Source organism: Grampus griseus (genome assembly GCF_964374135.1).
Source record: "Grampus griseus genome assembly, chromosome: 2".
Classification (NCBI taxonomy): Eukaryota; Metazoa; Chordata; class Mammalia; order Artiodactyla; family Delphinidae; genus Grampus; species Grampus griseus.
The window spans coordinates 156,219,584-156,245,129 of record NC_139018.1 but is presented as its reverse complement, the minus strand read 5'-3'; the positions used below and the strand labels follow the sequence as shown (position 1 = coordinate 156,245,129).

The 25,546-nt window shown below is 46.8% G+C and overlaps 1 protein-coding gene across 7 annotated transcripts in view; it reads right to left on the bottom strand.

The window, feature by feature from the left end:
- Positions 1-25,546, bottom strand: part of CELF2 (CUGBP Elav-like family member 2) — a 527,424-nt gene that overhangs the window by 149,659 nt on the left and 352,219 nt on the right. For all 7 annotated transcript variants that reach the window (XM_082648491.1, XM_082648492.1, XM_082648496.1 and 4 more), the window contains one exon: positions 17,211-17,407. In XM_082648491.1, the coding sequence (XP_082504617.1) occupies positions 17,211-17,407 (197 nt within the window). The remainder of the gene's footprint in view (positions 1-17,210; positions 17,408-25,546) is intronic.

The following is a 25,546-nucleotide window of genomic DNA, read 5'->3' as shown; positions in this document are numbered from 1 at the left end:
CATAGCCTCATAAAAAGGTTGTGTGTGTGTTGGCACTAAGTGAATAAAGTGAGGTATGAACACTCAAAGGGAAATGGCAATGCACACCACACGATCTAAGAGACTCGGAACGGAGGAGACCTATGAAGTCATTCCTCTGCTTGCGGCCCCACTCCCTGTTACATCCATCCCTGCCAGAATGGAACCGTTCCTGAGAACTGCGCTGTGGCTCGTCACACCAGAGCCAAAGGAAACATCTGTAAGTCTGGCGGGGTTTCAGGTGAGCACGCTGCCGTGCCTGGAGAGCGTGCCCAAGTCTTTGCTGGCAAGAGACCCCAACTACACAGTGAACTGTTTTTCTCCTTCCTTGTTTTATTTCAAATGGCAAAGCCTTTCACACTACAGTGACACCCTAAAATGATTCTCTTCCTTCCATTGCTCCAGTTGAAACTATTTTTTCATGCTCCAAAGAGTGCCCACCAGCTGATTCAAAACTGGGAATGTGATGGGGCACTCTATTTCAATGTGCCATGAAAAGAGAAAGAAGCAAAAAAGGTAGAATCACCTGGTGGGGAAAATATCCCTTTCTCTTGAACGTTTTGCACTCACTCACTCACTCAACCAGGGTTCATTACGGTTTTAAGGCACCGTATTAAGTTCTATGAGGTTCTATGAGGTATACCAGTTGACTTGAATAACTCCCGACTTCCAGAAGCTTCAAGTTCTGTTAAGACCAGTGCAAACCCTACTGCAGCATGACACAGAAAGCAATGCACATGGGGAGAGGGGGCCACAATGCCATACGAATTTCAGTGGAGTGGACATTACTCTTTGATGGGGTGTCCAGAAGGAGCCTTTATGGATGGAATGGTATTTGCACTAGACTTTGAAAGGCCAGAATAGGAACAATCGGAATTGGGAAAAGAAAAAATAATACTTCTAGTTAGAGGAAATGGGAAGGACTCAAGGCATGGGAGCCGATATCCAAGGAGTGTTCAGGAAGTAATTCAATACCATTCAACAAACATTATTAAGCACCCACTGGATACGACACACTTTGCCAAATGGTAGGCATGCAGAGCTGTCAGTCAACTCACACTCCAGAGCGGCACACATTTTGGGGGAAAAAACACAATTTCAATTACAATTTATAATTAGTGATTGTAAGTACCAAGAATAGACGCACATCCAGAGTGCTGGAGGAACCCAGGAAGCGGGGCAGTGTAATGGTTAGGAGCATGGACTCTACAGACAAACTACTTAGGTTTCAATTCCCTGTCTGCCACTTATTTATATGTGTGTGTTTCGTAAGTTTAGGTTTCTTTGCTATAAAATGGGCTCGATAAATAGTACTTGCCTCAAGAGACTGTTGGGAGAATATATGTTAAAACAAGATACTGTATATTAAGCCCTTAGTGTAGGAGCTGGTACATATCAAGTACTCTGCATAAATACTAGTTGTTGTTGCTATCATGGTCAATACTACTGAGAACTGATCCTGCTTTTACTGAAAGGCCAGTCTGTTTTGAATGTGGGCTGCATGCACAGGTGCTGCTGGGAGACCATGTTGAACTGTGACGCTCACCTAACCTCTCTGTGCTTCAGTTTTCTCATCCAGAGCAGACTGGGAAGAACAACAGCTTACTACGTGCTGGATGTTGTTCTTAGTGTTCTATCTGTATGATCTCATTGCATCTGCTTACAGCCCCATTCATCTCGCAGACAAGGAAACTGAGGCATGGAGGCATCAGGTGACACAAAGAAAAAAGGTGTGTGGGGGGGTCAGAATGTAGGCACTTAATGGCCAAGGCCTGTTCTTCACCCCTGCACCTCGCTGTCTTTTTGTTCTACCACCATCCAATTCCACAGCGTTTGACTGCAAGGTGGCATTTTATTTTGCAGGCAAAGAGTACACAACAGCTAAACACTCCATGGCGATCAGCCTAAACCAGGAAAAGCACACCTAATACACACACCTAAGCATCACACCTCACGTTCGTGTGGAGTTGGACAATTTATAAAACGCTCTCACTTACTCGATCTACTTTTCTTTCCTTCTGGCCCCAAACGACTGAGGACCATAAATGGACTAATAAACATAGCCTCATCTAAGAAACACCCAAGCCCTGTGAACTTGGGGGTGTGGACAGAGATGACCTGGGGATGAGTGGGGACAGAGTGGATGCTTCTTGTTCTGGAACAGTGCTGAGAGCTGATGGTGGGCACAGCTCTTCCCAACACCTGACAGGCCTTCCTAGCCGAAGGCTTGGTCTTGAGCACGTACCTGGCAGGATGCCATACGAGTCGGACAACTCAGAAGTCCCTCCCCCTATTTGTACACTGCTGTCATTCTTAACTTTAATTGGTCAGAGAGCTTTCAGGGGAAAAAAGGAAGAATATTATAGACTCTCTCCCCACTACACACATACACACACAGCCCTTGTGCACCCACCCCACCCCTCTGTAGACTCTGAGTACCCCATGGACATGGGCCATGCCTTTTGTGTTTGTATCCCTGGTACACTGCACACTGCCTAGCACATAAGGCTCTCAAAACATGTTCTAGGGATGGATGAAGACCTCTCTCTGCTTTTCAGCAGTAACTCTGTAAAAATGGGTAAGTCAGCGTGGGGCCCCAAGGAGGTAATACTTCACTTACCCAATCCACAGCTAATTTTGATCGCCTAGTCCATGCCAGGCACTGAGCTAGGCACGGGAATTGCAGAGATACAAAAGATATAGTCTGCTAACAAGCAGTTTCAGCGAGTTGCATGAAAGACACTTATGAAAATAAGTGTTAGAAATTCTAAAAGGCTTTCAAAGTGTGCCTGGAGCTTTGATTTTTACAAGACAGTATTATGTGCCTATTATTATTTGAATAAATGCCACGAAAGAAAATGGGAGACCGAGTTGTCTTTTGAACTCCACATGCAATATTAAGGCTTAGATTCAAGGTCATATGGAACCCACATGGCGTAGGTAAAAGGAGTAAGAAGCCTTAGAAAAACAACCCCAAAGCGTGTGTTAGATTTTTAAGACGAGATCAGCAGTTTTCCCTGGCATCATCAGCTTTGCTCAAAGTAGCACTTAATCTCTGTCTCTGGCTCCTCTTCTAGAAAATGGGGGTGATTTTCCTGGGGGGTGCAGAGGAAGCGGCCGGAGGGCAAGGGGAGGATGTGATAGGGCTTTAACGGTTTCCTCACTTTGAAGTGTTCTAAAAATATAGCGTTTTCATCGCAAACACGTGATGGGCTATGTGTCGACACAGAATTTTGTGTTGCTAGGGCCGTCTGACCAGTACTTGTACAGGTCCTCGTGCGGCTCTTCAGCTGATGCAGCAGGTGAAGAGAAGGCCACAGAGAGGCGGGTCCCCCTCCTAGCTGCTGAGCCGTCCCGGCAGGGCATCCTGAAGCTACATGCAGGCCCCCCGACTACTCCCGAGTCCAGGTCGGATAATCAAACTCTGCCAGTGGCCAGAGACTCTTCCCTGCCTCTCAAGCTGTCACAATTTTATTTGCCTGGGAGTTTGAATCTGTGGCGTAAAAGCCTGACATGTCCCACTTCAACACCGTGCTCCTAAGTACAGATCAGAGAACAATTAGGAAGAGAGGAAAACCCAGCAAGCTGATTAAAAGAATGTGTCTTTATTCATTACATCTCCTTAAGTCTTTTTCTACCTTCAAGGAGATGAGAGCAAAGCCTTGGCTCTTGGAAGCCTGGCCTTTTGCAAGCACGTGGCCTGGGTGGAGGGAACCATCCGTTGTCTACCTCCAGAGGGGAACGTGACCCACATTGGACTTGCAAAACAGCTAAGGACTGTCACCATCTGGCAGCTGTGTGGCGGCCTCTGTCAAATGAACTGGTGGTCACAATCCAGTTCCCATTAGACAGGTGGTCCCTCCACAAAGAGAGCATCGCACTCAGCAGCCTCTCGGCCAAGAGGAGAGTGGACGGGGCATGGGAATTGCATCTTCCTGTTCTGCTGAACCAGGTTGCTTCCTGGGTGGCACAGGGGACAGGGAGGATGGCAGCGGCTCTGAGAGGTGTATTCGTGTTTATGGCTCCGTCGAGCCCCTCACAACACACCTCGACCCATGCCTCAGATGCCGTCTCATTTACCCTACTGGGAAGCAACGTTTTTCCAAACTGGGTTTTGTCTTATGCAGCCACATGGTGGCTGTCTTCTAAGACCAGCCCCAGGACATGCTGACTTCAGTCAGGGGCTGGCAGAGATGACAGTCCCCGCCATACTCTCTCCTCAGCTTTGGTTACAGTGTGAATTAGGGACTATGTCTGGGGCAGAGGATGCTGAGAACGGTCCTCCTCAACCTTCCTGGGGCTGACTAGCATTCTCGCCCCAAACGAACAAGTTGTGGCTGATGCTAAAAGAAAGGGCGAGATCAATGGTCCTTTACCCTCCAAAGGTCCCGTCTACCTGGACAACGCATGGACGTGTCAGAGGATTAAGGCAACAAAAGCCCTACTTGCAGTTCTGCTGCTCAGGGACTTGATTCTGTCTCAAGAGCGAAACGAAGTTGGTCTGTTTCCTCCCAGCCTAAGGAAAGTGCTTCCCCGGCACAGCAGCAGAGTGAATAAATTAAGCAATGCTTTTTCATAACTCATGCGAACAGTTCTGCTCTCATCCTCTCTTTAATAACCTGGAATTCTTTTCAAAAAATTCATACACACAAACATCAACCGGCAAAAACCAAACACGCAACTAAACAAACATCAACCGACCTGATGTAGAGAACCTTGAAGCAGCAACACAGAAAGTGAAAAATAAGAGCCTAACATCTTGGATTAGGTTGCACGAACTATATAACATGCTAGGAAAACCTGTTCAGCATTGGTACCCATTACTACAATACTTCTCTACTCAACAGAATGTAGGTCCCACATAAGGGATGCCTTAGGAATATAATTTTTTTTTTCTTTGCGGTACGTGGGCCTCTCACTGTTGTGGCCTCTCCCGTTGTGGAGCACAGGCTCCGGACGCGCAGGCTCAGCGGCCATGGCTCACAGGCCTAGCCTCTCCGCGGCACGTGGGATCTTCCTGGACCGGAGCACGAACCCGTGTCTCCTGCATCGGCAGGTGGACTCTAACCACTGCGCAACCAGGGAAGCCCCAGAAACATAATTTTTTTAGAGAGAGGTGTTAATGTGCATGAAAGCTCACATTAGCTAATACACCTATTTCCTTCTCGAAGTGGTGACTCTTCTAATAATCACCTTAATGGTAATTAAGGATCATGTGCAAATGAGCTACCCTATACAGGCTTCCGAAACAAGTGGTGATTCTGGGTAGTGGGTGGGGGTGGGTTAAGAACTAGCCTCTGTGTGAAAATGACCTCCTGGAGGATGGTTAGTCCAGGATGCCTAGAGATTCCTGCCGTGAAAATCAGGCAACTTTATTCCACTTTTGGTCACAAAATGCCCCTCTACTGCCAATCAACCATCTTCAAAACTGAGTGCAGCTGGAAACAAGACAGGCTGCGTAAAAAAGAGTGAAGGCACTGGGATAAATGTTTGAAAATAACTCAAAAGTAACATCCTATTGATGGTAGTTTAGATGCAACGTCAAATTTGAACCAATCATACGGAAAGGTCTGAGTGCCAAAGCCAAAACCGAACCAAACCTGAAAACCCCCAAACAGAAAGCCTAGTACAATATTAAACACAGTCCAATGTACTGAGCAGTTATGACGTGAGGCCTGCAGTTACTATAGAACGTCTGTGGGAATCGGGGCCAAAGCAAGATAATCACACATGGAATTATTCTGAAAGAGTCTGCTGTCCTCAAGACCGGGCATGTTAGGATCCGGAATTCTGAATAACTACATAGGTTTAGAATCGATAGGAGACCATCTAAAATCGGACTGAGTTGCAAATATTTGTTTTACAGAATTTTACCCTCTTTTGTCAGAGATCACTGGTTTTTACTGACTACCCATCCCCTGTCTCATGCTGTCATGTCCTTCTTTTCCCCCACATAATGCAGGTGTAAATTGTGTATAATATTTTCTAGCTAACTTACTGAGAAAGAAGCATCAGAAGGTTTAAAACAGCCCTTCCTATTAGACACAGGTTTTACAAAATCAAGAGCCCATTACTGTGCTCTTTTCTCATCTTCATCTTCTCCCACACCTACTATACACTACCTACATGCTTCACTCAGTCCCCACCCCACACCAGGCACTGTACGAGGCGATTTACAGCCAATATTTTATAAATAATTTATTCCTCAGAAGTCTACCTCACAGGCAATAACACGTACAGTTGAAGAAATGGTGTTCAAAGAAATAAACAAACTTTGAGTTACCACAAAGTTCAAAATATACGTGTGTGTGTGTTGTACACAGGACACATGTACACACACACCTCCCATGAGGGGTCAGGCTATCAGTTGCTCATTCGTGTCAACTAGATGGATTGAACAGTACCATCAGGTAGGGGCCGGCTGTGTCTTCAGGACCTGGCAGCAAACAGTGTGACACTGAGGGGGACAGTAAGGACCAGCGGCTGCATGGCCACTGCCTCAGTTATGCCAACAGGAAGCTGCAAACTGCGTGCCCTTGGATTTAACAGAGAACCCTCAGAAAAGCTGACCGAGTAAAACTTAGGCTAATCTCGCCCTCAACTCCCTATAGGGAGAAAGAGGAAGGAAGACTAAAACTGAAGAGAAAGGGGAAAGGGCCTATTGGGGACGTGCACTGCTGAAAGGAAAACCCTCAGACTCCCACCATCGCATGACCTTGGGGTGCCCCAAAACTCTCACTTCACTTTTTTTTTTTTTTTTTTGCGGTACGCAGGCCTCTCACTGCTGTGGCCTCTCCCTTTGCGGAGCACAGGCTCCGGATGCACAGGCTCAGCGGCCATGGCTCACGGGCCCAGCCGCTCCGCGGCATGTGGGATCCTCCCGGACCGGGGCACGAACCCGCGTCCCCTGCATCGGCAGGCGGACTCTCAACCACTGTGCCACCAGGGAAGCTCTCACTTCATTTTTGTTATACGAACGGCACAGGATCCTCTGTTCACGAGGCCTCCTGGGCGTCTGCTCCGAAAGAGACACCGCGCACGCACACCACGTGGACAACGACGACTCCAGGCCGGCTGGACGTTTCTAAACGACTTGGGCAGTCCTCCCTTTAACGACATTCAATGCTTTCTCTCCTTGTGGTGCCCAGAACATGGCCTGTTCATCTCTATGTTCTCAGCACTAAACACAAGGCCTTGCACACAGTAGGCGCCGATGAACATTTACTGCCATGTAACAGGTCCTTTGGTAAACACGTGAGTAGTTTTCTGGGCCACGTCTTTCATCTTTTCTATTCGAGGTTAAATTCCACTTTAAATGGAACCTGGGGCTTTCAAGGTGACCCTAAGGTCCAAATATCCCCGTTACAAAAGAGGGAGGCATGAAGCCCCAGGGGAGCGCCAGCCTGAGGGCCACTCCTGGGGGGGGAGTGCTGTACGCAGCTGCCCCCCACCCTCTCCATAACTTCCATCCTTTTCTCTAAGTTCACCACCTCTTCTGTGTAAAAGTTTGGCTCCGACTCTGCACTCGGCCTGCCGTGCCAACATTTTAAGTCTAAGCCCCAGAATCCTGGGGTCTAGCGTTAATTGAAAGAGCTTATCTATATATAGCCTCACTCTGCACTTCAGTATCTTCCAAGCTTCAATCATATTCTCTTCGAACTTTCTTTCTTTTGGAGAGCACAATCTCTCTTTTTATGTTTGGCTCCAGCCTTTCTCTCTTTCCATTCTTGTGACTCCGCGCTCTCAGGTCTTTCAAGTTAACCTCCAGGACCTTTCCAGATGGGCGCCCCTTCCAGGACCTTTGTGATTCGTGCTGCTCTGCCTCTGGAAGGCGTCCATCTTCTCGATGGAACTTCAATAACATTTCCTCACATGAGGCACTGTGGCCTACATAGGAGCGAAAAAGTTCTCTGTGAAAAGTGGTGAATTACCTGTTCCTTAACACTTGGTATCTGGCACCTGCGTTTGGAATGTTTAGCATTTGGGGGCCATTTTTTGACCATTACCTTGTCGGAAGCCTTGCTTCTTACACCCCTCCCTCTCCCCACGATCAGGTCTCTCTCTACATCTGTGATGTGGTTTCCATTAAACTAAAGGGAGTTTGGGGGGCATTTTTTTTTCACCTAAAACTGAAAAGAAGGCAACAAGACCTGGCTGGCAAGAGACCATGAAACAGCACAGAGGATGCTGAAGACGATTTTGAAGACAGGTCTCCATCCACATGTAGGTTGTGAACTTGTCCTACAAACGTCTAACACACCCCACAACGTTTTATAACGATCAGATTCTGGGTCACTTCAAGAGGGTGATGGGTGGCTATTCTTTCACTCTCTTCAATTCCCTTCTCTAATTCCAATTTATGATCCTCTAATAGAAAGGGGGAAATTATATTCCTTTATTCTTCCAACTGATCACTGCCCGAAGTCTATTTCTCCAGTTGGGTTTCTCTAATCTGAATTAATGGCAGGACGTGGATACCATATCGGGGACATCGTTCTCAGTCATTTACATACAGAGTGAAAAAATATTGATCCTAATATCAATTTCTGTGGCTTTTAAATTGCCGTGCCGATTCTCCTGGACCCATTAGTTTTTACCATTATAACCTGCCCCTGTCCAGCCAAGTAACTCCTTTTTCCATTAACAGCAAACCTGCTTTTTTGCTTGCTACCTATGTGTTTGTCTGTGTGACTCAGTGAAGAGGGAGTTTGTGAAATCCACACGATCGTAATCCATCATTCCACACAGGCCTTTTTTCCCCCGTGTTCCTTTTTCCATCACACGCACTTAGGTCCAAAGGGAGGGAGAGCTGTTCCAATAAGAGGTTTGCGCTAGCCAATATCAGACAGGAAAACATGAGCATGGACTGTTTCAGGACCAGTGAAACTGGACAAGGAATAAAAATCTCATGCCTAAATCTTGGTAGCATTTGGCGCCATAGGTCCAAGGTGAAAATTCAGTCTTTTAAGAATCTACGAACACAAGATTAAAAAAAAGGGAGCTAATTGAGCTAACCGCATGGCACGTTTTACCATGGTTGGAATTATTAAAGATAATGGATCATCTATGAAGCTAATGGCTCATAAGGTATGTAATGATTTTATTTATATTTTTAATGTTAGCGCTTCTGAACACTTCTAAAATATAACATAACTATAGTTCATTGTAAATTTTAATTAGAAGGCAAGGTTGAAGAAGGAAGAAAGTCACCCTTTCAACCTGATGGCCCGACTATCTGGTGTCCTTGGAGCGAAAGTGAGAAGAGAGTCCTGCTAAGGCCACTCCCAGGCAATGCATACGTACTGCAGAGTAAGTAGCAGCATTACCCCAGAGGGAGCACTTCCCTTTCTGGTTAGGAAACGGGACTTCTCATTTCCAAAGACATTTCATAATGACCCACAGTATGGTGACGCAGAACGGTACAACCGCGTAACAGATGGTGGAGCATCTCTAATGTGGAGAAATCTCATTGGGTGCAAATAAAAAGGCACGTAAGACCTCCAGGCAGGCAAACTATCAATGCGTCCGTGGGAAATGTGAGTTGTGATATCACCTAGACTTGGCTTTTTCAGTCAACCTCTAATATGTGTTGGAGGGATTCAAAGAGACAGAAGGCATGAAATCCTGGATTTACTGTTCATGGCAAGTTTCTACCCCAAAAGCCCATTCTCCTTTTGTCCAGACCCTGTTTTTTTCTTTATTCTTTTGCCACTTTAATTCCAGAAATGCAAATCTACTGGGGACAAGAGGATTGGGGACCAGCTGACGTCCCAGACAGAGGAGAAGAAAACAAAATGGCTAGAAGCAACCTTAGGTTAATTTCATTTCTTCTTTGATACCGGCTTGCTCTGTGTCCTCTGGATCACTCTCCTGCCCTTTCTTCTTCTTTTTTCCCTCCAGAGATGTAAGGACCAGAATGTACCCAGGACAGATACCACCTGCTAGGGTAGATGCCGCCCTTTAACAGAAATTCAGGCTGAGCCAGACAAGCACAGCCCGATCTCTCAGCACAGAGTATGGGGTGTTTAAAGGGATTCCTTCTCACTATAACTTAATCAAGGCTCACTTGACATTTCTCTCTCATTCATCTCAATCAGTTCCATGGGCGTGGCCTGCGTAAGCCAAAATAATTTAAAACTCCATTTCAAAAACTTGAATTGTTAATTTTAAAAAATATAGCCCTATGCCATAACTGACGAACCCACCTCTCCCAAGGATGTGACAAGGATCCCTGCTTGCATGAGCATAAAGCCTCTGACGGCATTTTAGGTTTATCCTGCGAGATCTCGGTCAGCCAACAATGAAAGGAGAAAAGGATGTCACAGTACGTTACACAGCGGTTTCTGTTAACATAAAATTAATTCAGGGGCTTCCCCGGTGGTGCAGTGGTTGGGAGTCCGCCTGCCGGTGCGGAGGACACGGGTTTGAGCCCTGGTCTGGGAAGAACCCACATGCCATGGAGCAACTAAGGCTGTGTGCCACCAACTGCTGAGCCTGTGCTCTGGAGCCCGCGAGCCACAACTTCTGAAGCCCACACGCCTGGAGCCCGTGTTCCGCAACAAGAGAAGCCACCGCGATGAGAAGCCCTCGCCACGCACTGAAGAGTGGCCCCCACTCGCCGCAACTAGAGAAAGCCCGCATGCAGCAATGAAGACCCAATGCAGCCAAAAATAAACAAATAAAATAAATAAAAATTAAAAAAAATTAATTCAGGGTGAAAGCATCCTTCCTGTGGGCCCCTGAGGCAGCACGAACATAACTCGGGCTGTCCCAGACAATCTAGGGCAGTCACCCTAGTTTGCAAGAAATTTAGGGCAGAAATCCTATCCCCGACTTGTGTGCGTTAAAAATGTAAAATTGGTTCATCTTCCTGCGTTCTGAACTCTTTCTCAATTACTGATTTCAAGAGGACAGCGCTGAAATAAACTGGCTCCAAGTACATTTCTGCTACTCAAGGGAAGAAAGCAAAGGCAGGAAACACAAAAATGAGATTCTCTCCACACCCACCCCAGCCCCACACCCGCCCCCGATATCCTTCCTTGAATAAAAAGGGTCGAAGGTGCTCTTACAAGCCTTTCACATTATGAAGAATCATCAAGGTTGTAAGATTATCAGCTCTCCTTGGACTCTACCAGCAGCATCCAGCTTTGTCCTTTCACTGAACATGTACAACAGTTCGGAGGTAGGTATTATCGATACTGCAAAGACACAGAGATCGAGGCTGGTTCTCCAGACTCATCTGTGATAATAAACACCAGCTATCGGTCCCCTGACTCCAGGGCCTGCTCTCAGGCTGCCAGAGCCCAGAGGGCTGTCCTGTCAGATTCTGAAATAAGGACAATTAGCTTTGGTGCTTTTTGCCCTTCGTTTCCTCCTCTTTGCCTCCCCTGTTCGTCCCCTGGCCGTCGCATCTCATCCTCCAGGACAACTTTGCCATCGTGCTGAACTGGGAATAGAGGAGGTTGAGCTCAGCCTTCTGTGAATGAATTCCTAAAGACTGAAGTGAGGGCACCGAGAAGGAAAGAAGCGACTCACATTCTGTCATCACCTAAGATCGGTGGAGGGAGGAGGGAAGGATGAAATCACCTGAAGGCAAACCGCTGTCTAGGGCTGTCCCTGGCGTTACCCCACCGGGAGCTGAAAGGGCAAAAGCTGCTCTTTTGAAACTTAAAGGTAATCACCCTTCCCCGAGGAGCTGTGAATGTGATTTTTGTTCCACCCACTCTGGACTCGAGGTGCTGGAAGGGCTGCAGCTGCACGGCAGTTAGGCCACAGCCCCCAAGCACATTTCAAGAAAAAAGGAAGTTCTGTTCTTCAGGCCTGTGGCGCGGAGCGCTGGTCGACGCAAGCCACTTCCCCTTCCTAGTTCTCTTTTGACTGAGAAGTCAACCAAGGGAGACAGTAAAAATGGGGTGGGCAAGGCACTGGTTAGGGTCGAGGGTCTGCTTCTACCTCCCATCTCAAATGTCAAATGACTATGCTGGTCACTCAGCACAGGCTCCGCAGAGTTCCTTCCGGGAAAATCAGAATAATAATACCTGAGTGTTCAAACTCAGAAAAGCATAACTAGCATTCATGAAAGGGTAGGTTTCTTCAGGGTGCTGGGATCCTGAGGTATAATTCTGATTAAAATGGAAACCTCAAGAGTGATGATCCAAGGTACACAATTTATCTACTGCCTAGAGGTTCTGAGTTTGGTGTCACTGGACCCCATCCCCGTCCCCGCCACCCCTTCCACTGTACCTCGTTCACCACCTCCAGCCCCCCAACCCTTCCTTCTCCAGAAGACCCGAGCTACCCTCCGTCTTTACCAGCGTCAGTGAACATTCTGACACACTGAATACCCTTCCTGATCTTCAGCCACATTTCTCTTGCGCATCTCCAGCCCGACATTCCCTGCTCACTCGCTGACGGACAGAGAACCACAACCGCCAGGGCCCGCTGAAAATCGACACAACCTGGGGGTACCTGCAGCCTCCTGTTCAATAATCCCCTTGTTCTCCCCCCTACTGGATTTTCCAAAACAGTCATTTTACACCGTTTTTCTTATGTCTTTGATTTCACCCAGACTTCTCAGAAACACACTGCCTCCTGAGAAGTCCAAGGGCATCTGTGACCGAGTGTCTACCTCCCTCATTAGACCGAGACTCACTCTGGTGTTACTTCCTGCTAAAGGCCCCACTGTCTCGAATGAAGAATCTTTCCATCCGTTGACATGTGCTCCTCAGCCACTCCTTTCGTCCCTTCAAGGATCCTGAGCTTCACCTTCCTTGCACTTGCACTATCTTTTTTTGCTCCATCTTCTTACCTTTGTCTCAAAAAAAAAGCGCTGCATCTAAGATCTCTTTCCTTTCATGCTGTGACTTCCCAGAAAGGGCAGTATCCACGCATAGCCCCACACAGACACCTACGCGATCCCTCTCCCGACCTTCCCCATCCTTCTGAAATGCTCCCAGGTCCTCCAGTCATCAAATCTGATGGCTTTTCTTGGCCTGCAGCCTGCTTGACTCTTCTGAGGCACCTCAGACTCAGAGCGATCAAAACTGAACTGACCACCCCTCTCCCTGTCCACTCCCACCTGCTAACTGCTTCCCCAGTCCTCCCGGTTAGGCCCAAAGCTCCCAGTTGTCACTGCCCCAATGGAGTTATTAAGTCCCCTTCCTCTCACCATGGTCATGTCTGTGTCACCTGGTTCCTCCCTCTCCGTTGCCATGACAGCGTCCTGTCCAGGCTCCACAGATTCCCTGACATGTGACACTAGGCTCCTGGCCACCTTCCCTGTTGCTGAAATACCTTCACAGACCCTCTGCTGTCTAAGAAATAAAATTCGAATATTTTAGCCTGAGAAGTAAGTCTTCTAGGAACCGGCCCCAGTCTTCACTTCTAAGCCTCCTAATCTTCCCCACTTCCTTCATTTCCTGTATTTCACATTTCCTCTGAACTCTGGGAGAACTCAGAGCTCCCAGGACCCGCCCTGCATGTTCTCACCTCCACGCCAGAAAACAGGCCAGTGTGTCTACTTGTCTTTACTTACTGAAATCGTATCATTTTTTTTTGTTCAAGACTTGGAAAAGATGCCATTTTTTTCCTATCTGCAGAGTTGCAAGTTATTCATTCCTCCCCTGAACCTCCAGAGTTCAAATATGCTCATCTCTTTCTTGCTTACTCTTATCTCATGTTCTTTTATATTATAGTTATCTGTGTATATATTCACCTCATTATCCCTATTAGATTTCAAGTTCCTGGGAGCAGTGATAAAATAACTGTAATCACCACCACCACCATAGCGAGCTCCTACCACAGTCCAGTTCTGTGCAAAGCACGTGTTCTCACGATCTCAGCAACCCTATGAGGACTGTCTCCATTTTCAGGGGAGATTAAGTAATGTGCCCAAGGCCAACATGTAGCAAGTGGTACAGCTAGAAATTGAATCGAGGCTTGCTGACTTCAAAAGCCATGCTCTTAACTAGTATATATTCCTATCTAGACTTGACCAATAACCACTAACTAAAACACGCTTTCCCTAGGTCCTCGGAGGTGGGATGGTTTACTGAGCCAGGTTCCCCAGAGCTGCTGAGGCTGCTTGATCAACACATGTATTTATGTGAGAGAAGAAACAGATAGCTTAGACTCTAACTCTTAAAGGATACTTTCAAAAACAGAACAAAGTTTTTATGCCTCAAGGTTAAACAGAACATCAAATGCAAAGTGACAGGAAAAACCTAATTCACCTGGATTAGGTAACAGCCTGATTTTGTCTCTTTCCTTGGAACTGCTGATGTCAGTAAGGCAATGAGTCAAGGCCATCCTAAAAGCCTTAGATAATTTAAACCATGTTTAGAGAGAGTCTCCAAATTTCTAATTTCTGAGGCTCTGACATCAGCCCTGGGAAAACAGGATCATTTTACTCTGTTGATAGTCAGAACCAATGTAAACGTGGGGTCGTATCTTATCTATGAACAGGCGAATAACGTATGGTACACATAGGTCTCGGTGTAAAGAAAAGTGGTGGTGTTTGATCTCTACACGTAAGCATCTAAGGGCTGTAATCCTCCGAGAGGAATGTCATTATACAGCTCAAATCCCATGACAACAAACACCGTTACAACAGAGATGTCTGTATAACAAAAACCCTTTCAAGCTTTGGCTGACAGCCCATGTACTTCAAGCAATATTTGATGTGAGACTTGGAGTTCACAGTAATGGGAATTGACCTATATTTCCAAAGGTAAGATTTGAATGATTTCATCTGTAACTTCCATCCCATGATACCATGAGTTGGAGTGATGTACAATCTTGAGCCAGGGGTATAAAAACTAAGGACAAAGACAGAAGCAAAATCAACCCTGTTCTTGAAGGGTGAATTTCCTTCCTTTCACTTGGGGAACCCTTAGGGAAAGGAGAAGGCCTCTGACCCAACCCTGAAATAAAGCAGACCAAGGCAGGTTTTGGCCTCATCTCCCTGAGAGGCGAGATGGAGTAGCCCATGAAGACAGATGAACTGGGCTCCAATTTCTACTCTGCCGCTTACTAGCTGGGTGAACTGAGCTATCTGTCTTAACTTTCTGTGATCCTCAGTTTTCTCATCTGCAAAACGATACTAATACCATCTACTTTTAGAATTCCAGCAAGAATTAAATGAGATAACTATGCAATGCTCCTAACATAGAGCCTGGTACGCAGCATGGGCTCCAAAAAAGTAAATTCCCTCCCAAGGCCTCCCTTTCCCTCCAAGACTCTGAGCTGATGCAGACTGTTTAAATGAAGTTAGATATACGACCTAGTGAACGGAGTTAAAATACAGAGTCACAAATACGGCCTGGTAAAGATACTGATCAGAGGGAACACCGGGGAAAAGAGAGCAAACGGCAGAAGAACTAGGCCAGGCATAAGCATTTACTTGACTTAGAGAGAGGTCTTTTTGGCTAACGTAGGACACGTGTGACCAAAAGCTAAAATGCACGTAACAAGGCATCGGAACAATAAATGAGCTTTGATCATTATGTCGGAAGTCATTTTGAAAAATGCTGAATAAACTGAAATCTGCAGGCACGTTTTCCTAGTCAAGGATGAACTGTGGTTACTGCTCTCAAGCACTGGTTTACTGCCTCCGGCCTAGTGCTCTGCGGGTGCCATTCTAGACGGTGGGAAGGCCCTTCTTTGCTAAGTCCTGAGCTGCAGCCCATTCATTATCCTGCCTTTGGATACGGTGAAAGTATTAAAGCCAATTCTAGTCTTCTCCATCTGGGAAGCACGTAGGTAAAGAGTTAAGGAATAGGATCAATAAAGAGTCCCAGCATTGCCCTAATTTGTGATGTTTTTAATCCTCTTGATTTTTAAATATCTAATTTTCCATTTTTCAAACTATGGGACCATCAAGTATGTGATGACAAAATTCTCAAATATATTCTTTTGAAAACACTCTTGGTGTTACATGATAGGTTTTGAGATAGAAAAGGAGAGTCCTATAAACACAGGCATGTCTGTTCACCTTTACAAAATAGATATGATCTAGGGGTTTTAAAATGTCTTAAAAGGTTCCAAAAAGTCCTATCAGACCTCAGTAACTACAGGGAACAAGAAATGGACCAACGTTTCTCAGAGTCAGAGAACATCAGAGTTTTAACAATGACCTAGTCCTAGCCCTTCACCTTGACAGTAAAGAAGAGGCTCAGAGAGTAGTACGCGCTGACGTTCATATGCTCAACTGAAGTGTGTGTGCAAGCCGAACAATGAGCTTGCAGGAGCTCTTGTGAGAGGCAACAGAGAAATAAAATAACAGGCCAGACAGAAATACCAAGGGGCAGAGAAACAGCAACTGTGAGACCCACAAAGAGATGGAGGAGCCCTGGGTATGAAATCCAAGACATCAAGACCAGAGAAAGAACAAAATTACTAAAGCGAGGTTAAAACATGGACAGAGACCAAATGGTAGCAGCAGAGGAGATATCTTAACTAAAGTCTACAAAGGGCTTACAAAGGGTGACTCCAATACCCAGAAGCTTCAACCTGGACAGAGGTTTCCGGCCTCTATTTTAATAACTGTACCCACCCCTGCAGAATCACTCTCCTCTTAAAATGGAGGCAGTCACAGCCACCAGATTGTACACGTGAATCTCACCACTGCTAAGGGCGTAAACCAGAGGCATTTTTGAAGGTGTGCTAACTATTTCAGGCCACTAGGGTGCTACTTCCCGCCCCCAAAGGCACACTTCACTTAATGATCTCCATTTAGACCCCAAGAATTAATGTCCCTCCTAAAAGTGTACCCTTTATTCCTTACACCAGTGATTATCACTGTTTATAAGGTACTTCAAGACCCCCACAGCCTATGGAAAAGTGAAATGCAGCTGTAATTACATGGGCAGTAACAGAAAGGTAGGGGTAGAAAGAGCTCGGTTCCTCAGAGAGGCAAGCCACTGCCTAGAAAGTGACCTCAGGGAGGAATCACGCGCCCGGACGGAGGCACGGCCGCGCCACCCCCGCTCCGCTTCTACCTCCCCGCATCCCAGGCCATCTGGTCCACCTGTCCGGGAAGCAGGCGGGCGGGGGGTCGCGGGGAGGGGGCCGGCTGGCCGCGGGGCACAGGGGTAGCGGGCGGCTCTCCCTCGCCCTCCTCCCTCCCGCGATTCCCGGGACGCCCAGGCGCCCTGCGCGCCCCTGACCGCGCGCGCGCGCCCCACTATCTGTACCTTTACTCTGGGGAGGGTTCTGACTCCGGTCCCGGAGGACGTTGATCTGGTAGACAGCTCCGTAAGGCTCAAAAAGTTCTTTCAGCTCCTTTTCCGACCAGGACCGGGGGATCTGTCCGACAAACATCTTAATGGCATCTGGGTCTGGTTGGTCTGAGTGATCCAAAGCGCCGTTCATCTTGTTGGCTGTGCCGTTACTGTCAAAAAGGGAAGCGGGAGCCAGAGTTAGGGCTGCAGGGCGAGGGACAGGAAGACAGAAAATCGGGGGTGGGGGCGGGGAGGCGGAAGAGGAGCACGGGGCAAAGTGCCTAATGAGTCGTGGAAACGTGATGAACTAAAACAAAGCACAGGCACCATTAGGTTGCTCCTCAGCGGCAGCGGCGAGAGCTCTCACTGCAGGCTGCTGTTCAGTATCGCCGCCCGACCCCGGGCGGCGCCCTGCCGGCTGTCACCCGGGGCGTGGACATCTTGAAACCCGGCTCGGGAGGCAGCTGCAAGTTAAGAGCAGGTCTCGCTTGGCTAGGCTGCCATCAAAGCATCCACAGCGTTATCAGCCCCCACACTGGCTCTCGCGTGGAAAGAAAGGCGGGGCTGGATTTCTGCTGGCTTTCCCACCCTTCCACCCCTTTGGGGAGGTTTTTGGAAGAGAGGAGAGAGGTGGTAATAATAAAGTCACATGAAAAGAAAATGAAACACTCGGCAGTCCGTCAGATGACTAATGCAAGATGCTGGTGATGAATTTGCAGAGCGCGCGAGGCATCCATGTGTGCATCAAATTAGTATGTTGTTGCTGCTCGGAAGGGAAAGTGCTCCAGCAATGCGGCTGGGTGCAGCCGATTGGCTGCCCACGCTGGAGAAAAGGGCCCGGGCGGGGAGGGGGGCTCCCATTTAAAAAGCACGTTGTTTATGGGACCCGGGCACAAAGGGTTTAATTCAGAGAGGCAAAGGCGATCTCAGAATTGCCTGCTTTGTGCCGGGAGGAAAAAAGAAAAAAAGCAGTCCCAGAAAGTTGAGTTCCCGCTAAAGGACACTGAATATTTCAAATCTTTCACACTCCGTAAATTGCTCTCTGTATATCTGACATCCAGATGTTGCACTTGAGCTCTAAACAACCATACGTTCGGGAGAGAAAAGAGGAAAGTCTGCCTTTTCTTCTCCTAGCTTCAGTAAATATTTGGGGCCGATACAAAGGGCAAGACCATAAGCTTTTACATATCAATCCTCCTTAATGCTGTTTCCCAAAACCCTTCTTTGAAAGAGACAATGCTTGTTTAGAAGGTGCAATTCCAGTCACCACCATGTAAAAGGATGATGAAAGTGTTTATGTTTTACTTGGATTCCGCCCCCACCCCATTTGAGCTGCAGTATATAGTAAAGCAAAACCACATACCCTCTGTCTCCCCCGCATACCCCCCCATGCACCCTAAACCCACCTACTCTGCCCAGCGAAAGGCTGAATGCCCTAAGCAGCATTCGTCTGCAGTACTGTGCTCTTGACTCCCAGCCTGTGAAAATACGGTAAAATGCACTTAAACTCGGCAGACGTAGAACCTACAGAGCCTTGTCCACGACTGTCCCTCAACCCCCAGCCTCCAGCCCAGAAGGCAGAAAGAAAGGGCCACATGGACTAAAACTTCACTGCAAATGGTCACTTCACTGTAGCCTCAGGGTAACAGTAAGAAGGTTTTCAAAGATCTTAAGTAGGCTTCCTTATTTCAATCAAAACCCATCAGAGCACCTTAAATTTGCTGTGAAACTAGGCTAGTCCTGAGCCCTTGGTGGTGGTGGTGGGGGCGGGGGGAAGACACTGATGGCTAACAAACAAACAAACAATAAAACCTATGGAAAGGAGAAATCCTGAATTCAATTTAATCCCGAGGGGAAAATGATGCCAAATACTCTTCACTAGGTCCTGGCTTCAATTCCTACTTCTTATCCCCCAATTTACCACTCTGTTTTTTAATCCTTGAGATAAACAATCAGACTAACTTGAAGCACTTTCAGAGCTTTCTCTAATCAACCTTATTGTCATAAAAAATGTTCTGCCGAATACAGTGTTGAGCACAAAATCTTCCTTCAACAACTCAGGTGTAATGCAATGCCTGCTTAGATTAGAGTGCGGAGCATTTAATCTCGTTCCTGTGCACCTCTACTGCTTTTCAAATCGCCCTCTGGGAATTCAATAAACACTTTAACCCGTGGAGCCCGGCTCGGGCAGGGCGGAGGTGGCAAAGGCCCACGCAGAACAGAATGTAGCATTCACAGCTCGCTGACAGTGTGGCAAGACTTATTTCTGGGACAGGAAAGGCTTGTGGTTACCGCTGTTGACAAGCAGCTAGAACGAAAAGAGGAAGGCGTTGCCACAGGTCCCAGCTAACAGAGAACGGAAGTTCAAGAAATGGGGCTCCTGCATCTCGCCTGCACAAAGCGCGGTTAAGACAACTGAGGGGTCAGGCAGCAGCACACTGGTCCGGATATCTAGAGCAAGCATTCATGGGTCTCCAAATGAGGGGCCGTTTTTACTTTCTCAAAAAATACACACTCACTGAGGTGCATAAAGGAAGGGACGCTGCAAAGAGGGTTTACGCCCTTTGGTCTTTATGTTGGTATGTGTTTATAATCCCTGTCCCCCACGCCAGCCATCCTTCACAGGTGCCTTTAGATCTCTTGTACCCTGAGGCAGAGGAGTGTTGGGGCTCAGGGTCTGAATCCTGGCACAACCACTTCCTAACTGTGCTGCCCTGGGCCTCAGACTCCTCATCTGTAAAATGGTAACAAACTCCACCTCATATAGTCATGTGCTTAGTACAGGACGTGGCCCGGGGTAAGTGTCTAATAAGTGTTAGCTATTTCCCCTGTTCATCTTTTCTGTGCACTTGTGAGGCACTAGAAATGAATGAACATCACAAGTCTACTTTTCAATCCAATTTTTTTCATAATATGGACTCAAACACAATTCATATCCTAAGTAATAATAATAATAACAGGCATCTTTCAGCGAGCACTTATATGCCAGGTACCATGCTAGGTGCTTTAAATACATTATCTCTAATCCTTATAACGTCTCTATGAGAAAGTATTATTTTCCAGATGCAGACGTCTAAGAAATAAATTCCTTTTCTAAGATTACCGGCTTATACATTGTAGAAGTAGAATTCGAACCTGGGCCCAATGGGCTCCAGAGCACAGAACATTTCTAAACCATCATGTGGCCACGTATTGTATCAGGTCTGCTTTGGGCTGAGAGTGAACAGCTTATGGTAAATCTATGAGAAGTCAAGGCCAAGAGCAAGACCTACTGGTTCCCTGGAATCACACTGTCAAGTAACAGGCGGCACTATTAGGAACACATATACGCATCTTTCCTCTTTCTGTGTTGGAATTAGGGTGCAAAGTACTGAACTTAAGAGTCCATGAAGGCTACCTTACAACCCACGTTTTCTCCATAATCGTATAACGTGTCTCCATCTCCACTGACTGCCTCCCTCTCTATTCCCACCGGATCACATCGATGAGCACCTCTCACCCATATCTGCATCCTTTCCCAACTACCTGCCCATTTTGCAAACAAATGTTCCAAAGGTTTGCATCAAATGCTAAGAGCATGCAGTCCCTTCCCTTAAGTAAATCCAACTATGTCTAGCTGTTACACAAATTCAAAATAACACATCTGGGACTTCCCTGGTGGTCCAATGGTTAAGATTCCATGCTCCCAATGCAGGGGGCCCAGGTTTGATCCCTGGTCAGGGAACTAGATCATCCCACATGCTGCAACTAAAAGAGCCTGCATGGCACAACAGAGAGCCGGTGCAGCCAAATCAACAACAGCAGCAGCACATCTTCCCGATCAAAGCATCAGTGGTCCTACCCCACTGATGACCCCTGTGCTGCTGAATCCCGTGCACTGGATGCTGACGGTATTGCAGCAGCCTGGGTAACTCTGTTTTCATGTGTGAGAGCTCCCCCTTCTTTGGACTCCCAACTTCCTTCCCAGCTGATACTCATTTCTACCAGAGACTTACTGACTTCTTTTGTCCTCATGGGGCTGCAAGTGCTGACACTTCTAAGGAAGCCAGAAATCATGTGTCTAACAGTTAAACCTTTTGGAGGTGCTTGCCAGAGGCCACAGCAAACCAATTCGATCTACACAGAGGCGTAATTATGGGAACTGATACCCTAACTCTCAGTAAAACTCTCAGTAAGATCTTCTATTTACTGGAATCTGATCTCGGGCTTAGAAAATTAGACTAGCTCCCTTCCCCACACTCCCTAGCCATCCTCAGCCTCCAGGACAGTGCAGGAATTAGGTTCAAATTCAAATATTTATTGAGAGCCTACTCTTTGCCAGAAAACTTTGCCAGGTACAGGACACACAGCATCACAACAGCTCCAAGAAGATGGAATTATTATCCCTGTTCTGGAAATGAAGCAATCGAGAGTCACAGAGGTAAAGTGCCTTTTTCAATGTCACACCCCTAAGAAGAGGCGTCTGCAGAATCCGGACACAGTATGAAATAACGGCCAATGGTTACTGCTTAATATCCCATGAACTGGGTTTCTCTAGGGTGATGTTTCCCTTGGACTCAGTGGCCATTGGCAGGCCCGAGACACAAGCCATACCTCTCTGCTGGCGCCCCACCTACAAACTACAATACCATCCTGGACGCCAATTCCGCTTTTGCTCTCGGCCAAGTGCCAGCTATCAGGCTCCTCCAGGACAGATGCCATATGGAATTGGACCACGAGTTAGAGAGCACTAAGCCAGCGGGCACTGGTGGTATTAGTCTCAGAGCCAAGACGAAAATATAATGATGTTGGGGGAGAAAAATGATGGTGCTTACTCTTTGCTTTCAGCACTGGCACTGACCTACTTCCCTACTCTATTTTCGAGTAAAGAGAACTAGACCAACAGAGGATATGCAAAATCTTCTGAGGTTCCTCTAAGCAGCAAAATATTACAGAAATTACAATAATTGATTCAATGTATTCTTATTATTGTTATTATTTCCAGGACACAAGCTTTTATGAGGTCCAGTGAATGCAGGTTTCTTTTTGGAGAATGCAAACAAAAGAAGTGATATTTCTATTCTTTTATCTTGCTCTCATTGGACAGCAACCTTCCGCATTACATCTCCATCTCCCTTATCTATACAAAAGGAAGAAAAACAAACTTACAAAACTTACAAAATGGGTATGAGAAATGCCAAGTAATTTTATAAAAGTTGAAAAAAAGGACATAAAATGCCACCTTCAGAAGGTATACAAACCTGAAAACATCACAAAAAGATGCCTTGTCTTGGAAAAATTTTTAATAAAAGATAGCTAATCTCCTTGGTAGTTACAAATAATCTTATTACTCCTATAGTTTTTAATCCATCTTACTTTGGTCCTTGGAATATCCTGCATCAGTACTGCCACCTGTGTGCAATGATGGGAATGTTCTATAACCTGCGCAATCCAACAAGGGAGCCACAAGTTATATGTGGCTACTACACACTCGAAATGAAGTTAGGGCAACTGAGAAACGGAATTTTAAGTTTTATTTTACTTGAATTAATTTAAACTTAAATAGCTCTAAATGCAAATATAAGTAGTTTTTTTGTTTGTTTGCTTCTTTTAAAGACAAATAGGAGTTGAGATTCACCAAAACATTTCATCAGATAGTTGTGTTGGGAAAATAGAAATGAAGGGCCAGGAAAATGACACCAATGCTTGAGTCACCCAAGAGCTAGTCAGTGGGCAGTGGGCTGGCTGGCCTGGGCTCTCGTCTTGGCTCAGCATTAAATTAACTGTGGGATCCCAGGCTAATCATGTAATCACGCTGTACCTCAGTTTCCTCACTTGTAAAACAGAGACACAACAGTTCCCATCTGGTTGTTAGTTTCTCTAATTCTGCGAGTGGCTGGTCGCTCAGGGCTTCTGCCAGAGAGAATCCTCTGTCTCAGTTTGCGCCAATTCTTCCTAGTATCTCAACTGCAGTCAGCAGACAGGCCACTCTTTCAAAGGGCCCGGGGACCATTTTTTAATATCCCTTGTACTTAAGTAATAGCCCATGAAGAAACAGGTTTTGTGTGGCGATCGCAGGAAACTCTCCAAGGCTGAGCTGCGTGAGGCACAAGCAGGAAGAACCTGGCGATGGGCCTGGTGGCGGGCAACGGGATGGTGTGAAATTCAGTAACGTTAACAGCCTTCTACACCGTCCCTGTTGCTTACTATTTAAGAACAGAATTCTCTCCTCGATGGATTGGCAACGTGGTGCGAGGGGTACAGCATCAGCTCTCTGTCACTCCACTACTCGCTGGGGATCAGAGAGGGGCCCTGCTCCAGAGTTGCAACCCTCTCCTCTAAACCTAACCCTCTCCATTTAAGAAGAGGCATTGGCTGTCATCCAACCTCGAGCTCTGGGAACTGCAGCTCCCTTTGAAAACACACCACTTCGGGGTCACCGTGAAGAACACCTCTATCTCCTGCGCCTGCCTTTCAACACGGCACCTCTGCACTGCACCGATACAGGTGCATCTCCATCGGCGGGATCCTGGTGTTAGATTCTGGGAGACCTAACGAAACTCTCCGGATATCAGTTTACTCAGCAATCAGATGATGAAACCAAGGCCATTCCTGTATTTACCTGGAAGGTATGGATATAGCTTCTCACATGCAGCCAAAGTTTTGTGAGTCATGTCTCCACCAGTTATAGAATGGTAACAGGACGGGGCCCTCAAACTTGGAGGTGAGACTTCTGCAGATCAGCTGGTGAATTCACAGAAGATTAAATAGATCAAATAATACCCTAAGTCGCTGAAGGAGGCAAAGCCTTTCTCCAAATGGTCAAATTGTAAATAAATTAGTTTGTGCTCCTCTGAAGAAAAGTTCAAGTTTCCTGTAAGTACGCCCACATGTAACATCTTCATCCCTGGGCTTTGACAAAACTTGAAATGAAATAAAATTTATTAAGAATGGACAGCACATCGATTTCATTCGCAGATGACTAGGAAAGCACGCACTTGTGATGGGCCTTCCACTGGACGGCTGGAGTTAACGCAGGATTGCATTTGGATGCAGGTCTAAAAGTTATCCATTCGATTACCGGGGTAAAACGTAACCCTGATTCGTAGGAAATCATTCCTTCAGAAAAGGCCTCACAACACGGGTGTCTGGACTCACCAAGGGGAAACATTAGCTTATCTCAACCTGACTGCGAGAAAAAAGCAAAAAGCTAGAAAACCCCCCCAAAGTAGTAAATGTGGAGGCATCCAGGGGGTACCTGAAGGCTGAACACACACAGCCCTGGCTGGGAAGGCAGCGAGGCATCAGCTCCGGACAGCCCCCGCCCAGGGAACTCATTCCCTTCTGTGATTTATCAGAAATAGTTCCGTGGACTGCAGAGCAGAAGGTATTTGTATGGGAGAGTTCTTTAGATGAACTTTTAGAAATGGCAACAGGGAAATAATCATCACGCAGAAGATTTATATCAGGCTTCACCTTTTCCAAGTGCTGCTGGAGCACACGTTAATTAATCCTCCCACTCCAAGGGCCGAGGTCAGCGCTTCTGCCCCCACTGCACAGATGAGCCAGCGGTGGCCGGGGTGGGGGGTGCACTCGCTCGGGGCGCACACCCCTTCTAGGAGCCCCCAGGCTTTTCACCTGCCCACCGCTAAATGCTGCAGAATTCACCTGTTTGCTTGGGCAAGCACTTGCAACTGGCCCTTCTGGATGACGGAGAAGACACTGGCTTGGCCTCCGTTAAGTAACTGAACCCGTGAATCATTATGAAATGAAGACGGGTGTGAGGGACAACTCAATACTGGCCCAAACTTCCCAAACCGAACACTAATTTTTACCTAAACTGTCTCTCCCCTATTCACGTTCCGGCAGCGAGTGATGAAAACGAGGGATGTATATTGAGAGTGACAACACAGCTCCTGGTACCCTGCACCTGGGCTTTAGCAACTGTGCTTTTCAAGGCAGATAACTCCTGCTTCTACCGCTGGCTACAATATTTTGCCTCGAGTTACTTATGCAAGAAAAAGAAAGCAATCAGGGCGGATTCACAACACTCTCCATCCACTGAAGAAATACTGGTAGTGAAAGTGGGTGGTTCACCTTTGTGGGATTTCAACCCCTACTCCTGCCCCCGTCCCGCCCCCAAAGGTTATTTGCACACAAAGCCCTTTTCTTACTCAGGTATTGAGGACCTGTCTTTTGTCAGGCACGGTGCTTTTTTTTTTTTTAAATATTTTAAAATTTAATTTATTATTATTATTTTTTGGGGGGGGGGCTGCGTTTTGTCTTCATTGCTACGCGCGGCTTTCTCTAGCTGCAGCGAGCAGGGGCTA